The sequence below is a fragment of the Gymnoscopelus braueri genome (assembly GCF_963280865.1).
Source record: "Gymnoscopelus braueri genome assembly, chromosome: 10".
NCBI classification, from domain to species: domain Eukaryota; kingdom Metazoa; phylum Chordata; class Actinopteri; order Myctophiformes; family Myctophidae; genus Gymnoscopelus; species Gymnoscopelus braueri.
The window spans coordinates 21,327,481-21,344,357 of NC_137611.1; the positions used below are offsets into that span (position 1 = coordinate 21,327,481).

The 16,877-nt window shown below is 41.6% G+C and overlaps 2 protein-coding genes across 2 annotated transcripts; one reads left to right on the forward strand and one right to left on the reverse strand.

Annotated features, from left to right (window-relative positions):
• The first annotated feature begins 1,241 nt into the window (after positions 1-1,241).
• On the forward strand, positions 1,242-3,507 carry LOC308093230 (transcription factor Jun-like). The gene has a single exon (XM_080439488.1). The coding sequence runs from the start codon at positions 1,576-1,578 to the stop codon at positions 2,695-2,697; it is 1,122 nt and encodes a 373-aa protein (XP_080295614.1). The 5' UTR covers positions 1,242-1,575; the 3' UTR covers positions 2,698-3,507.
• Positions 3,508-4,056: 549 nt separating this feature from the next.
• tada1 (transcriptional adaptor 1) lies at positions 4,057-11,950 on the reverse strand. Its single transcript, XM_080440371.1, has 8 exons — positions 11,863-11,950; positions 10,909-11,000; positions 10,743-10,808; positions 10,299-10,393; positions 9,028-9,240; positions 7,404-7,555; positions 7,145-7,301; positions 4,057-5,530 (listed from the first exon to the last, which is right to left on the reverse strand). Exons 1-8 carry the CDS (start codon positions 11,934-11,936, stop codon positions 5,378-5,380), a joined length of 1,002 nt encoding a protein of 333 aa, XP_080296497.1. The 5' UTR covers positions 11,937-11,950; the 3' UTR covers positions 4,057-5,377.
• Between the last annotated feature and the right edge of the window lie 4,927 nt (positions 11,951-16,877).

The following is a 16,877-nucleotide window of genomic DNA, read 5'->3' on the forward strand; positions in this document are numbered from 1 at the left end:
GTGTGTGTGTGTGCGTGTGCGTGTGTGCGTGCGTGCATGCGTGCGTGCGTGCGCGTGGAGGGGAAGGGGGTTGTATCGCTTTGTTGGAGGACAGGAAACGTTCCGAAACATGCAACCACTGAAATTCTACTACTTGCTGCTGCTCCTGCGATGCAAAGACAAGTATGTCATCTCACAACCACTGCATGAGCTGACCTCAAGCAGCCAGCCACCACTCTGTCTGGAGCTGTGCTCTGTTAACTTATTTATAGTTGGTTTGAAGAGAACGTGTTGAATAATACAAAGGGGGAGGCCAGACAGACAGACCGGACTACAGTGTACCAGTGGTGGAGAGGACAATGGCTGCTCAGAGCCTCTTGAGCCACTGTAGTGCTGTCTTACATCAACCATCGAGGGCCCTAAGGTGAAACAAAATGAACACTGTTAAACAATAGAAGATTATGCCCCCCCCCCTACAAAAAAAATAGGTTAATATGCCCTGCATAGACAAAACATGGTCAATTTGAGTAAAGGATTGCTGAACAGGGAAGACCAACGACTTGAAACTCCTTAACATGACCTTTATGTTTACAAAACAAACAAGGTAGCCAATATTTTTTTTTTAAATAATAATTATAAAATAAATATATATTTATATAAATATATAAATATATATACTATGTATATATATACAATACTATACTATGTGTGTGTATATATATATATATATATATATATATATATATATATATATATATATATATATATATATATATATATATATATATATATATGATTCTTCAGTCTTTGGGTATATCTTTTACTATTAAAATAAGACTTATTTTGGGTAGATAAACACCCTACCTTTTTTATATTGTATATTGATCTGAATGATCTCAGACTTTAGTCACCCTCTGACACAGCACACAGGCACAGAGGGAGAGAGAGGGATTCAACATTAGAATAAAATGGACATTAAACAGACCATTTTGGACAGTGTGCTCTAGGCTGGTATCATAATTGAGCGGGTAACTAAATATTCAAAAACACTACGTAATCCCAGAGTACACCGCTCCGCTTTATGCATTACCTAATCCCATAAAGCATCGCGGGAGGCGGGGTTTTGTCTGGTTGTCGGAGCAACGTGCATGTCATTACGGAATGCACCGCCCAGCAAGTCATCTTGGACCAATGAGGAGCCGTAGAAATGACATCATTGTTATTTTCAGTGGAGCTGCAGCTTAGAAGTGGATAAAGTTCGACTCCACGTTGGAAGTGATCGAAAGTAGCCCTACACCATACCGCCTAGGCGCTGGCTACACTTATTAGATGAAAAAAACATATACGAATAGATATTTTAATTGTTACACTGACGGCAATCGATTGTGGAACTTTTTTTTTTGTCGATGGTCACTCTTTTATACACAAAAAGAAAAGTTTCCTGGGACACAGAAAGTTGCCAACCGAGTTGAACTTCAACAATAGGTGGACTCTACCCAAAAGCGGTTACTGGACACTAATCTGTATCTCTGAGAATATTTTAATGCGTGGACTTTTGAACGAAAGCCTTCCCTCGAGATAATAAAGGACATTTTTATGCCGACAAAGATGGAAGCGACGTTCTATGACGAATCTGTCAACGGCTCCAATACTAGTTCTCAGCGCGACGGAATCATGGGAGGGTACGGATTCAACATGAAGACCCTCAAGCAGACCATGACACTGAACCTAAACGACCCGAAGCACTTCAGACCCCATCTGCGCTCCAAGGCCATCGACATCCTGACGTCTCCGGACGTGGGCTTGCTGAAGCTGGCCTCGCCCGAACTGGAGCGGCTCATCATCGCGTCGTGCAACGGCCTGACGACCCCCACCCCGGGCCCTGGGTCCCAGTTCTTCTGTCGAAATAACATCACGGACGAGCAGGAGGGCTTCGCCGAGGGCTTCGTGCGGGCGCTGGCGGAGCTCCACTACCAGCAGCACATGCCGATGCCCCCCGGTGTCAGCTCTGACGCACAGGGCGCAGACGCGGCGGCGCCCCCAACCAGCGGCAGCGGCGGTGGCGACGACGACGACGACGACGACATGGCCCCCGCGTCTAGTGTGTCCGAAGACGGCATACCACCCTACAGCTGCACTGTGCGCGCAGAGCCACCGGAATACACTAACTTGGGCACTTCCACTTTCAACCGGGCCGTCAACAGCAACAGCAGCTCTGCGTCGGCACCTACCGGCGCCGAGAGGCACTCAAACACAAGTTACCCCAGCGCCGGGACGGGCGTCCCGTCCCAGCAGCAGAGCCTGAGCCACATCATGGACCCCCTGCTGGCCGTAGCGGCAGCACAGCAGCGCGGCCCTCCGCGGCACCATCATCACCATCACCATCATCACGCGTTCAAAGAGGAGCCCCAGATTGTGCCCGAGATGCTCGGCGACACGCCGCCGCTGTCCCCCATCGACATGGAGAGGCAGGAGCACATCAAGGCGGAGAGGAAGCGCATGAGGAACCGGGTGGCCGCGTCCAAGTGCCGCAAGAGGAAGCTGGAGAGGATCTCTCGCCTGGAGGACAGGGTCAAGAACTTGAAGACCACGCACACGGAGCTGGTTTCCTCCGCCAACGTCCTGCGGGACGAGCTGGCCCTGCTCAAGCAGAAGGTCATGGACCATGTGAACAGTGGCTGCCAGCTCATTCTGACGCAGCAGCTCCAGGCCTACTGAACTGAGCTGCCAACATACACACAGTTCAATTTAACTCTGAGGGTGTACGAATGGAGCCGAATGGATTCGGTTCTATTATATGGCAGTGGTTCCCAACCCTTTCAGGCCGTGAGTGACCCCCCAAAAGAATCATATTTGAACTGCATGGGGACCCCCACCCCACCCTGGTAAGCACTTGGAATTGTAGGAGTTAAGGCATTTGGGGACCCCCCCAAAAGCATGTGGAGACCCCCCTGGGGGTCCCGACCCACAGTTTGAGAACCACTGCATTATGGAACCTAATCCATTCGGTTCCGTTTGTACACCACCCTCGCTCGGTGTTACAAGTGTGTGCAAATGGCAGTAAACATGAGACATTTCAGTACGTGTTGGGGACCAGAAGAACCGGCGACAAAGAAACTTTGTGGGCCAGTGTGTGACAGTGTAGCAACAAGACTTGCACAGCGAGTCTCTTCCACACTGTCCCAGAGCAGCAAGTTATTATGTAAATAGACTCGAGTCTAGCACTGTGTTTTCTCACCAGCAGCGACCATTTGTACAGAGTATCAATAAACAACAATAAATGAATAAGCAATGCTTCACACCTTTTACGCAAGGACACTGACTGACTCATAGGAAGGTGTGTTGCTTTATAACTGACAGACAGAACAGCCTTACTTGTTAATTAACCCTTTACATTGATGATGCAATGTTTTGTTTTTGTGATATATAGGTGTAACATATGTTAGACCTTGAAATAATACTTTGTAATACGATTTTTACGTCTTTTTTGAGCACTTCAGAATTGTACATATGATAAAATAAAAACGTTGGACATATATACATGCGAGTACTTGTCTCTATTTGATAAGACAACATTTCAGGGCTTAAGTAATAATTAAAGAAGGGAGTACAGTACATTCAGTGTTTGTTGTTACGAGCCATTGGGGGCGGGCGGGACAATGAGTCACTCCAGTATAGTGTAATGGTTGGGGACTGCGCTCTGATTGGACAGCAAGGTGTCGGAAATAAGCAGCTAGCGAGCCCATATATGGCAAGAGCGCTCTCAAGGGGCGTTACGTCCCATGAAGGGTGGGTGTGCCTAAAATACTGCAACCCGCTAAAGCAGTTTAAAGACACATAGCAGTGATTCCTTGAGGAACCCTCAACTCTGAACATGAAAATTATCTAATATGTGCCATTGCCTAAGCAGTACAGTAGATGTACAGGAGTAGTACATCTGCTATTGCCATATGTTAGAAAATAATGCTAAGTGATAACTAAGTGAACTCAACACTTCAATAGCAAAGATACATTTTGTTATCTGGTAAAGTACGGTACAACACAGAACAATCATGGAAGTAAAATAATACAATAAAGATTTTTTTAATGATATTTAACGTTTTGTAAGAAAAAAAGACAGTAGGGTACAAACAGTCTATATACACTGGTATGGTTTAGGTGCACCCGATGCGTTGCTCAGTTTAAGTTGAACATGCATCATGTGCATTAAACAAGACAATAAAAACAACATTTAATGTCAATTTCATCCACATCATCAATGATGCCGCTTCACTTGCTTAAATATGCCAGCCTTAATCCTGATACCATTTCTAAAATTGATTGTTGAGACTGGCATGAAGCTGGCTTTATGTGAAACTACAGGTATATTGGACCATTTAGTTGGTGACGATATTATCACTGTGTACTTATTGTTTTCTCTGAACACAGTAGAGCAAAGGTATGCTGAGAAATATGACCTTGGAGAACTTTGAGATGACATCCAGAATGTTGTCAAACTACACAGACACAGCAGGTCAAAGCTATCGCTGGAGTAGGAAACGTCACCATCACAATTCCACGCTACACAGACAGCAGCGTATGATTTCATCAGAGCCTTCACAAGAGGAGAACCTAGGAGGACAAGTCATGCTTGACTGAGCCATGTCTAACAAACCTGATGAAACACTGGTGTTTCACTTTGCAATGTTTTAAGAAATGTGTAAACATTTTGGTCAGGTGATAACATTGGATAACGTAGCAGAAATGCTGCTCCTTTCAAGCTTTATTTTTTTATTATGCCGGTCACAAACACAATTTAGATTTCCAACTTTATAATCGACATGGAATCGAAAATAGCTGATCTACAAGTTCACAACGCGTCACAATGCAAGATGTTGGGAGCTTGTAGATTGGCTATTTCAGGTGCGTGACGCAGCGTTCAACCAAGTATAAATAGGGTATAAGGATTGTAGGTAGAATTGCAACCTCTTATACCACTTCAAAGACACCTTCAAACTAACAGAGTCCAACTAGGACCACAGAGACTTGGATATCCCAAAATTCATCGACCAACTTTCATTATTTTGCCAACCAACTGTATTTTCAGAATACAACATAGCTGCCAATATGTGGTTGGCTACCAGGCAGTGTATCTGGTAGAGTAGACAAACCTACCAGCCAGAGACAACATTTACCAGACTTTTGTTAGTGGTTGGAGTTTCTTACCCATCTGTGGTATAAAGTCTTTACCCTCAATATTCAAACAATTCTCTATCCGTCTGTCCATCGGGGGATGTGTTTTTTGTGGTGTTTTCAGGAATTGTGTTTTATTTTTTGGAGGAGATATACAAAGTCCCACTCTGTTCTCCTGTGTTCCCGATCACACCCCTGCTCTGTCTTTCGTCTGTACAACCACATCTCAGCTGACGAGGATGCCATCCTTTGCTGCGAGGCGTTGACGGTGCACGTGGTCCTGCTCCAACTCTTCGTGGCTGGGGTGCCACAACCGCGCCAGGATGCGCTCCATGTTCAGGGCGTACATGGTATGAGAGGGCATCACGTCATGGTGAACCTGTGTGGGGATAATGACACACATGATGGAAGGATTGTATTTTTAGGTTATTTTATTTTATTACTATTTTTGCTCTGTTTACGACAGTGCAAAGAGAGGAAAGTGACATTGAACTCAACAAGGGTGTTGTACTTATGGTCAACTGAGAGAGACCATATTACACCAATCCTCCACAAACTTCACTGGCTCCCAGTCAAACAAAGCATCCATTTCAAAACACTGCTCACCACCCACAAGGCACTGAACCATCTGGCTCCCCCCTACCTCCTCAAACCAAATGACACACATTCACTGGATCCCCTGCTATGCTAGACTGCCTCACAGACATAAAATCCTGGATGTCGGACAATTTCCTCATGCTCAACGACAATAAAACTGAAATCATTCTCTTTGGCTCCCCTCACAAAACAAATATCATCACCACCTCCCTTGGCCCACTGACCTGTAAACCACATGTCAAAAACTTGGGTGTAATCCTGGACTCGGACCTCAAATTTGATAAACAAATCAATGCCGTCGTTAAAGGTGCCTTCTTCCAACTTAGACAAATCAGTAAAATAAAAACCTTCTTATCAACCCCCGACTTGGAAAAAGTAATTCATGCCCTCATCTCCTCCCGCCTAGATTACTGCAACTCACTGTACGCAGGAGTTTCAAATACCTCCCTCTCTAGACTGCAGCTTGTCCATAATGCGGCTGCAAGGCTCTTGACTGGCACCAGAAGGTGGGACCACATCACTCCCATTCTGGCGTCCCTCCACTGGCTCCCAGTCAAATAAAGAGTCGAATTCAACACTTTATTATTCGCCTATAAAGCCCACCAGGGGTTGGCACCGCCCTACTTATGCTTGATGCTTCCTCCCCCTGATAACATTAGGCCTCTTAGATCAGCGGATCAAGGGCTCCTCAAGGTCCCAAACACCCGCCTGAGGTCAAAAGGTGACCGTGCGTTTTCGGCTGCTGCCCCAAAACTATGGAACAACCTACCGCCATCTATCAGGGCTGCACCCTCGTTGGACATTTTTAAAAACAGATGATTAAAAACGCACCTGTTCTCTCAGGCCTTTTAAGTACTACCCCCTGCCATGGAGAAATTGTTGGACACCGTCTACGTGCTCCCACATTTTCCTTTATGTTCCCTTAGCTACTTGCCTTTTTGCTATGCCTTTTGTATTATTGCTTTTTTGTATATATTGTTGATCCTCTTGTTTAGTTTTTGTGTATTTTTGCTCGCAGTTGTATGTGTATGTATTGATGATTTTTGTGTGTTTTTTAACCCTGATGTACAGCACTTTGGTCGGCCTTTGGTTGTTTTTAAATGTGCTTTATAAATAAAATTGACTTGACCTCTTTGACCTCCTCAAACGTTATCATGTCCCTTCCCGCTCGCTCAGGTCTGGTGACGCCAACGTCCTGGAGGTCGCCAGGACCAAGTACCGTAACTGGGGCGATAGAGCTTTTGCTGCCCCAACCCTGTGAGGTTGGGGCAGCAATACTCTCAGAGAAGCCCCCATTATGCTATCCCAGAGTCCCAGTACTTTGATTTCTAGCGGGACATTTTTATATGTAACATGTAAATAAATGAGATTCAACTAAGAATAAAGTTTGCCTCACCTGTAACGCTTCCAGGAGATCAAACATGTTGATTGGAGGGAGTGGTGCTGGGAGACTGTCACCAGAACAAGCCAATAGGAGAGCGGCTTGCTGTTCGGCCTCGTCAGGCGAGACCTGAGGTGGAGGGCCAGCAGGAAGAGAAGCGCTTGGAGGCGGGCTGGGCGGGAGAGACAGACAGACACAGGGTTGGGAATTAATAGATGAATCAAACTTAACATTGAGAGGAGTCAGCAGATGGAAGTTGTGACGTTGCCCTTACCATTCTGTAACGCTCTGGTAAGCGGCGAGGCTGTTCTTCAGATAGGGCTGCGGCGCGACGTCACTACCAAACGCATACGGGAAGTGACCGTCACGTAGCCTGTAGGCCTTCCTCCGCATGACAACAGCTGTCAGGACATCTTTTAAGTGGTGCTGTAATGATAACAGAGCATCAAAGTAAGAACAGCCACACCTGACGTAGTCATACTTAATAAGTAGACAGAACAAGGCAGATGAGTGTTAGGCAACACTCAAGAAATCAATTCAGCGTCAAGCAAGTGTACATAGACCAACTACACACATTACAGGCAAATTACACATGAGTGCACGCGCCACACACACACACACACACACATTTTACAAAGCCTACAGACAGTGGCACACATAGAAACATCTCTTGCAATCTTCCCCACAACATCAGATCCATCTTCAGTTCATTTCAAGGCTACTAGTCAAGCATGCAAACTGGTTATAGATGCTAAGAATCAGGATGCTAGGGTTCATGTGGTTAACCTCATTTTCAACCTCCAATTTCAGCCATCTACCTGCTTCACTAACAATGCTTAATTTTCTCCTATATGACTCATTCTGAAAGTAAACCACAAGACCTGCTTAGTTGACTCTGCCAATTTACACGCATCCAAACACGCATCAGTCTTTCACTTTGAATAGGCACAGGCAGCAAAATGTCAATAACGCAGTGTAGCCAGCAGCCTTCTACTCAGAGCGGACATACAGGCCCGCAACCGCATCACACTCTTTCGCTTTGAGTAGGCATGCATCACTCTTTCGCTTTCAGTAGCCCTCTAAATTGGATTTGCAAAATCATGCATGCAGGCAATCCATTTCTTATTCTAAACAGCGAATTTCACGGAAATGTAAAAAGTTTGTATGCCTTACAAACGTTAGGGCTGGGAAATTAAACAAATACATATCCAAACCGATATATAGAACTAATAATAGATTTAATCTTGCTTACGTAGGTTGATTAATTGAATAATCGAGAAGCAGGTTTATTTTGTTCATTTATTTTAATTTCTTATGTCGACAAATCGACTAGGAATGGGATAATTATGGATTTTGGTGATACGACTATAGTGAGAGAAATAGCCCCAAGAAAATAAAACTCAACCAGTGTTTGTGGTCATTCGTTCAGACAATCCTCGATGGAGGTGCATTCATGCATAACTCCGCATGCAGCCACATTTTATATCTGTGCGACTCCCAAAGCACCCGGAGGCTGCACTGAAAGTGTGTTATTTTTACATCACAAGAAGCTTGCGACCGCTCATAAATGAACCACAGTTTAACATTACTTTCTTAGCAAGTCAATCAATTCATCGAGATTTCTTTTAATGAATCAACTTAAAATAGCCGATCTAAGAGCTCACGACGTGGCGCATTGCGACATGTTGCGAGCTTGTAGATCTGCGCTTTTCACAATTTACAGTCCTACAGACGAGTGGTTTAAAAAAAATCTAAAATGGGGAAAATAATTCCCCCAAATCTATTTTATTAAAATAGATAATTTTAAATAATCTATTAAACCAATTAGTTTGATTAACTGGTACACCCCTATTCACTGCACCCCATCAATAGGGACACCTGTGCACGCATACACACACCTCCACAGCATGGACCATGGAGCCGACGGCGTCCTCTGTGACGTTATCCAGGCCCAGCTCGAAGGCGGCCACCATCATGCGGGCCTCCAGCTGGCCCCGCGTGGGCAGCAGCAGCGTGTGGGCGCTGAGACGCAGCTCCTCCTCCTCGCCACCAACCTCCCGCGGGCTGAAGGGCTGGGCGGCGCTCAGGGGGTTCTGGGGCTGGAAGCGATGCTATAGGCACATGCAGGGAATAGGCACACCTTTAACCAATTAACCCATTAAGACCTGAGGCCGATTCTACAAATGCCTTCTAAATCAGTAGTTCTCAAACGTTTTGATGTCAAGGACCCCAAATTGATATATATATTTGGCAGCGGACCCCCCATCTGAAGATTTGTTAAAAAATGCAAAATTATTCAAAATGTTTAAAACACTTTCAAGATTTGTTTTATAAATAATTATAAGTTTTTTTTAACCAATCTGTATGGTGGAATATATGTTAATACAATATAACTAGCACATTTGCAGTGGTTGGAGGTGGTCTCCCTACGCTTTCATTGAGGTCACCTACAGTACTGTACTGTTTGACAATCTTGTCAGTAAATTATTATTATTTGAAGCAGATGGCACTGTTGCAAATACCTCTTTATGTCGGGAGAGAGACAACACACATGAAACTTACAAATTGAAGCTTTAAGATGTCATCAACATTTACAGTACCAATTAACCACGTCTCCAGATGGAAGCGCACTGCTATACAGTTTACAAAAAAAATATCGATAATTAAAAAAAAAAAAAAAAAATTATATATATATATATATATATATATATATATATATATATATATTTATTATCTATCCCTAATTTGGGCATGTCAATTTACGTTAAAAACAATTACATAATTTCTACAATAGTTCAAATAGATGTACAAGCTTACATCTATTTGAACTATTTATGTACGACACCATTGCCTGATGCAGTATAAAATAAAATTCACTTTCAAATAAAACAAACATTAAAAACATATATAAAAATAAACCTCACGTATTAGAATGTCCTTGCGTGAGGGGGCTGTGATTTTTCCATTACTTAATGTTTTTTTTTAATATTAGTTTTATTTGAAAGTGAAATATCCCTTTAAGTGGTTCATTGATACATTTAACATTTTGCTTCCTGATTATTCAATTAATTGAAGTAATTGATATAATAATTGCCAAGAACATAAATCGATGGTTGCAGGAGCCCTACTTAAGATGACACACTTTACCCCAACATTGAGGAGAACTTACATCAAATTTTTGTCGAGAAGAGAATTTCTTCTTTCCTTTTGGTTTGCCTGGCTTTGAGGCAGAACCAGGTGTCCACGGTAAAGAGCCTGCGCCATCTAGAGGACAAACAAAAAATCATTAATGAAATACACTTACACTATTTATGTTGTTCAGTAGTTTTACAGTTATACATTTCTGAGCAGTGAATCACCAACACTGCCAGTCCCCTCGAGTTACTGTATGTTACTTTTTGTAAACTTTTGTTTCATTCCTAGGTGTATTACAGCACTTTTTACAGCACTTTTCTTCTGATTTACACTGAAGGGTGACGACCACTCCAGCTAAGATGTTGTACAGAGATAACAAATACAACACTGCAGCCTAGAGGTAAAATTTAACAACTGATACCTGTATATTATTATTGATATTAATAATATTGTGTTGCTTTGAGAAAACATGACCTACCTGGTGTGGAGACAATGATTTGGCAGCGTGTGAGAATTGCCAGGAGAAAATCATTGTGGATATGAACTAAGAAAAGAAAAGAATAATATAATTTAACAAACGTTATTGGGGGAGTAAGATTAGTCACTGTAACAAAATGTTGGTCTGTCTGTTAGTGCCTACTTACCATTGTCCTGTGCCAACAAGCGACGTGCCTCAATGTCAAACTCTTCCTTACTGATCTTCTGTTTGAACCACAGTTTCAAGTTTGCCCAGTAGCTGCAAGGAAAATCAAAGTAGACAACACATATGGGTAGGGCTCACGATTACAACATTTAAGTTGACGATTAATTGCCACAAATAACAGCGATTAATGATTTAATTGTGTTTTTGGCATTGAACATTGGAACATTACAATTTTAATTTGTTTCGTTTTTTATTTGCATAATCACAAATGACACGGCAGATATGACAAATAACTTAATTATACAAATAAATTACTGACACATTTAAAAATGGTATACTTTCGTAAAAATTGTAGATCTGCTATTTCTGTGCTCCACTACATCTCAAAGGCAAATATTATACTTTTACTCCACTACAATTATTTGAAAACTTTAGTTACCAGTTACTTTGTATATTTTGATTATTACAAAACATACATTAACCACTTCAGCCCTATATACATTTCGGCCATTTGAAAAAAATTATAGCTCAATGTAGATGCATTGTGAGCTTGACTTGAAGATCTGCTAATTTAAAAAGATTGTCTTTGAAATGTGACATTCTGCTTAATGAGTACTTTATACTTTTGGTACTTAAAATGGTACATTTCGATGCCAATACTTTTCTACTTTTATTTACTCAAGTACATTTTGAATTCCGGATTTTTACCTGTAACAAGAGTATTTCTATATTGCAGTATTCTATTGATACTTTTACCGAGTAAAACATGTGAGTACTTCTTGCACCACTGTTATCATGAGCCAGTCGCTGCTGCAGACGTTGTAAGCTGCAGATGCATGATTAGCATTAGCATGATGCTAGGTGGTCTCCAGAGGATGAACAAGCAACGAACATACATGGCGAGTCAAGACCATCATCAGCAATCATATATAGGTATTATCAATGATGTACTTACTGCTTAACATTGTCTCCTATGGCATCGGTTAGGTTCTTCTTTGCAATCTCCAGCTCACTAGCATGGGCTGCCATTTTTGTTATGCGCGTACGAGTGACGCAATCATTGAGCGACGGCTCCCCTCTTCTTAAAGGACCATGCTGTGTTTTTTGCTTGTTTTTATCATAGATATATCACTGGTGGAATAAATACTCACATGTTTTACTTGAGTAAAAGTATCAATACTGCAATGTAGAAATACTCTGTTACAACTACAAGTAGTAGTCTGGAATTCAAAATGTACTTGAATAAAAGTACAAGAGTATCGGCATCAAAATATACTTAAAGTTCCAAAAGTAAAAGTAGTCATTGTGCAGTAATGTCTCATTTCACAAGTTCAAAATGTTAAAAAAAATATATTTAGCAAATATTGAGTACATGTATTTAAGTTACTTTACACCACTGGTTTTTATCCTTACGTAGAGTGTTATTTGTGATGATAATTCTCCATCGTGTTATATATTGTTGACTGCTTCCTTCACCTAAATGCACATGCAATGCAAGGTACGGAATATCAGCCGTTTTAGGGCTAATGTGGGCTAACACATTTATGCCAAATCGTGGATTACACATTAATGTAAGGCAAGGATATTTTCTAAATCCTAATGTAATGTCCATAATAATAAGGTAGTGCTCAGATACTGAGAGTAGTAAACGCATTTCACCACTAGAGGACACTAGAGTATACAGTACGTAGGCTACTGTCAAGTCAGGGCTCCTCCTGTAGATATCTGAAGACAGGAGGTTGAGGTTTTCAATGGTTCTGTTGTCTCGAAGAAAGAAAGAAAGATTGATTGATTGATTGATTGATTGATTGATTGATTGATTGATTGATTGATTGATTGATTGATTGATTGATTGATTGATTCAACCACATTCTAGTGAATGCTCTACTTTTATTAGGGATTCCATAATGATTGTAATGACATTCTAGCCTATTAAGTTCTATAAAAATAGAAAAGTTAATGTTATTGAGAGTGCATGCATGACTGGTGGTCACCCTTTTCCCAGTGTGTTTTTATGACACTCACAAGAAGACTCACACAATTTCCCAATTTGCAATATTTTTCGTTGCTTTCATTGCTTTATTAATGGGTAGAGATGTTTCCTTTTTCGGTCAATGATATTTTGGTGATAATGACACCAAAATGTGTGAATAATTCACCCTGTCACTGTCACCATTACATAGTGAATTATATGAAATAAAGTTACATCCGTACAAAAATCATTCTATCGTCTATTTTGACCAATATCCTTTGACAATGCCCCCTCATCAATACTTCACATGTTTACTTTGTATGTCTCCACTCAGTGAGAGAGCAGAAAAGTAGAAGGATAAATTGCCTAATATGCAACAGCTGGGAGTCAAGCCCTGCCCTGACTCACACAGCACAGGGGCATGGTGTTATGATTCAGCATCCTCTCACAAACAATTTATGCCACATGCTTAGTTTAACCCACTTTTTCCAATGTTTTACTTGAATTCCATCCAGTTAATAGTGCAGCTTTTTTCTCTCTTTTTTGCAATTGTCAATGTCAATTATCTTCAGTATATGGACCACATTATCCCTGGTGTCTTTATTTTGGGCAAATCGTAAATAAAATGTGTGTCACAAATATCAGATCTACAAGCTCACAACTACAGGTAGTGAGGATGTGACACGGAAGCTTGTAGATCGATTGCTTTCGCTATTGTCATTTATCAAAATAAATATAGGGCATACTTGTTCAAATGTGGTGCAAGGGATAGTTAATCAATGTCAATTAATGTATAATAATAACAAAGTGGACCCCAGGCTATTATGCACCAGTTTTAAAGATATTCTAAACTTTAGTTTGGCTTTCAACCACTCATATCTGGAGTAAAAAAAATAAACTTGGAAGTGCCGCTCTTCAAAACTAGCACATTAAAAAACAGGTGCTACTGTATTGTTTTCCAAAAAGATGAATGCCTAACACACACACAGCCATCAATCAAAAACACCACAAAATAAATGAGGTGGAATGTTCCCTCAGTGGGAACAGTGTTTATATAACTTCAAATCAGTCCAAAAAGGAAAAATAAAAACTTGAATGAACCAAGTATTCACATGACATAACTCTAACCTAACTTTATGTGCAGTGTTTAGATGTTTCATATGATCACAAAAAAAGATATTAGGATAACTGAGATAGATAATAAATGATTTAGTTTAGGATGTCTTTAGTAAATACAATACTGTAGATAGGCCTACCACAACACTTTAAAATTTGGGCGATATGACAACACCAAACACAGAAATGCTTCTGAACTACGAACTGGATTGGAAATTGAGATTTTTAACCCTGAGAGTGCACAAATGTAACCAAACGGGTCCATTTGGTTACATTTGTGCACTCTCAGAGTTACATGCACACCCGGGACATAGCAGCGTAGAGATGACTATGGCCTTCAACCCTGAACTTCCATAGCTCGCCAGTCTCCCAAAGTAGAAGTCTTTTCAAGTTCTTGGCGATCACAATATTTCCAGGAACTCAAGTGGGACATTTCCTCTGTTACAAGTAGACGTCCCAGCAGAGGATGTCGTCCTACTTTAACACAGAGAGACATGTGAACAATCCCAAACCTGCCTCCAAGCTACAATGGCCCCGTTCTACACAGCCATCATTGAGTCCATCCTCACCTAATGCGAGTTTCCCAGAAGCCCTCACTTCTCCAGAAACCCTCACCTGGTTCTGGTTTGCCAACAAGCCCGGAATGCAACCCCAACGCATTAGCAGATCAGCGTAGAGGATCATCGGCCATGACATGCCCACCCGGCGGGGATGTTTTAGCACACTAGCCAGGGGCAGGAAGTAGGCACAGGGTCCCTCTTATCCTGGCCACTACATTGTAAAAATAGGTAGTGTTTATTTAGCTCTGAGAGGGTGCAAATGTAACCAATGCATGTACCCTCTCAAAGTTACAAATGTACAAATGAACACTAAGGATTTTGCTGTGTATACTTTTTCAAGTTATCTTGCCTCTAGAGAGCCATACCAGACGAAACAAAGACAAAAACAACATCTTTCTTCACCCCCAGGCAGTGACTGTGCACTGGATACCGCCCTCCCAACCCCACTACACACATGTGCACACCCACACAGACACACACACACACACACACACACACACGCACACATGCACACACGCACACACGCACGCACGCACACACGCACGCACGCACACACGCACACACGCACACACACACACACACACACACACACACACACACACACACACACACACACACACACACACACACACACACACACACACACACACACACACACACACACACACACACACACACACACACACACAATCACATTCTTACTTTTCCATTCACATTTTTCATAAATTCAGACAGATGAGTGAAATGATCTCTGAGCTCAACTGTAAAAATGTATTTTTCTCTGTTTGTTGGATAAACTACAAGTCATTTCTTTGGCTTCTTTTTTCAGTCCCTTGTTGTGCACTGGGGACACTATTTCAACATAATGAACTCATGCTGCTCCTAGCGGGGCCAGCTAGGCTGTGAGGTTCTTCTGTTTTCCCATGTCTTCAGTAAGTAGGGCGTAAAAACAGCTGAGTAGTTAGGGCAGTAGGTCCTTTGGCTCCAACTCCACAGACAGGCAGGCAGACAGACAGACAGACAGACAGACAGACAGACAGACAGACAGACAGACAGACAGACAGACAGACAGACAGACAGACAGACAGACAGACAGACGGACAATGCCACGACTCATAACAACATTAATAAAAATAACTCCATGATGATGTATTAAACCATTCTCATCTCCTGTGATTCTGAAACAGAGAGTAGCTAACCCTTACAATAATTTTGATAATGAACATAGTTATATATCTATGGTTGGTTGATGCCAAAGCATTGATGCCAAGCGATGCTCAAAACAGGGTTGCAAAGTGCTTTACAGAACAAGATAAAAGCAACAACATAACACAAAGGAATTAAAACAGTAAAGTATAAACCAAACAATAAAATAAACACCAAATAAAAAACAAATGGCATCAATAAAACAAGAAAGTATAAAGGAGGCTGTGCACACTATAAAAAGGCCTTAGCATACAAATATGTTTTCACAAGTTTTTTTAAAAGATGACACTGACTTTGCCAGCCTTTGATCTTCAGATCTAAGGCTCAGTCTCAAAAGCCTGATCACCAATAAGATGAGGTGAGTTTGAGAGACAACTTTTGGAGAGAAGCCAGGATGGATGTAATATGGATGTGTTTCTTGAAATGTGTTAATTTAATATAGCAGCTGAATTTTGCACTAGTTGGAGACAGTCAATAGCTTTTTTTTACTGAGCCAAGAGAACAAGGACTTACAGAAGTCCAAATGTGATTATAATTAAAAGTGTGAACAACCTTTTGAAGGTCTGCAAAAGAAAGAAAGGACTTAATGTTGGAAATGTTTCTCAGCTGGAAGAAACAGCATTGTACAACCTTAGTCACCTGACCATTGAAGGAGAGGTTCAGAGTCAAACGTCATGCCTAGATTAAAGGCTTAATGTTTTTGGATAAGCTGCCAAGATGTGACTGGAAGGAGAGGGTGCAATTATGGGGGCCAAAAAGCAGGATCTCTGATTTAGCCTCATTTACCTGGAGGACGTTTGGGACATCTAGCACATTTATGCAGGACACATTGCCTGTATCACTGGGTTTGAGAGGGATATAACTGTGTGTCTACTGCATAACTAAATGTTAAGTTGGCTAAATGTGAATTTTTGACATTAAGATTAAGCACAGTTATTTTGGTTAACGTTAGTGTAAGGATTTGGTGTAGAGTTAAAGGTAGGAGTCAAATTTTGCAAAACTAAAAAATGTATAGACTCATACAAAAAGAATCCCTTTCAATCATCACCTATATGGCCCACTAGAAGTGTGTGTCTGTGTCAGGTATCCGAAGCAGTTCAAGGAACAGAAACAAAA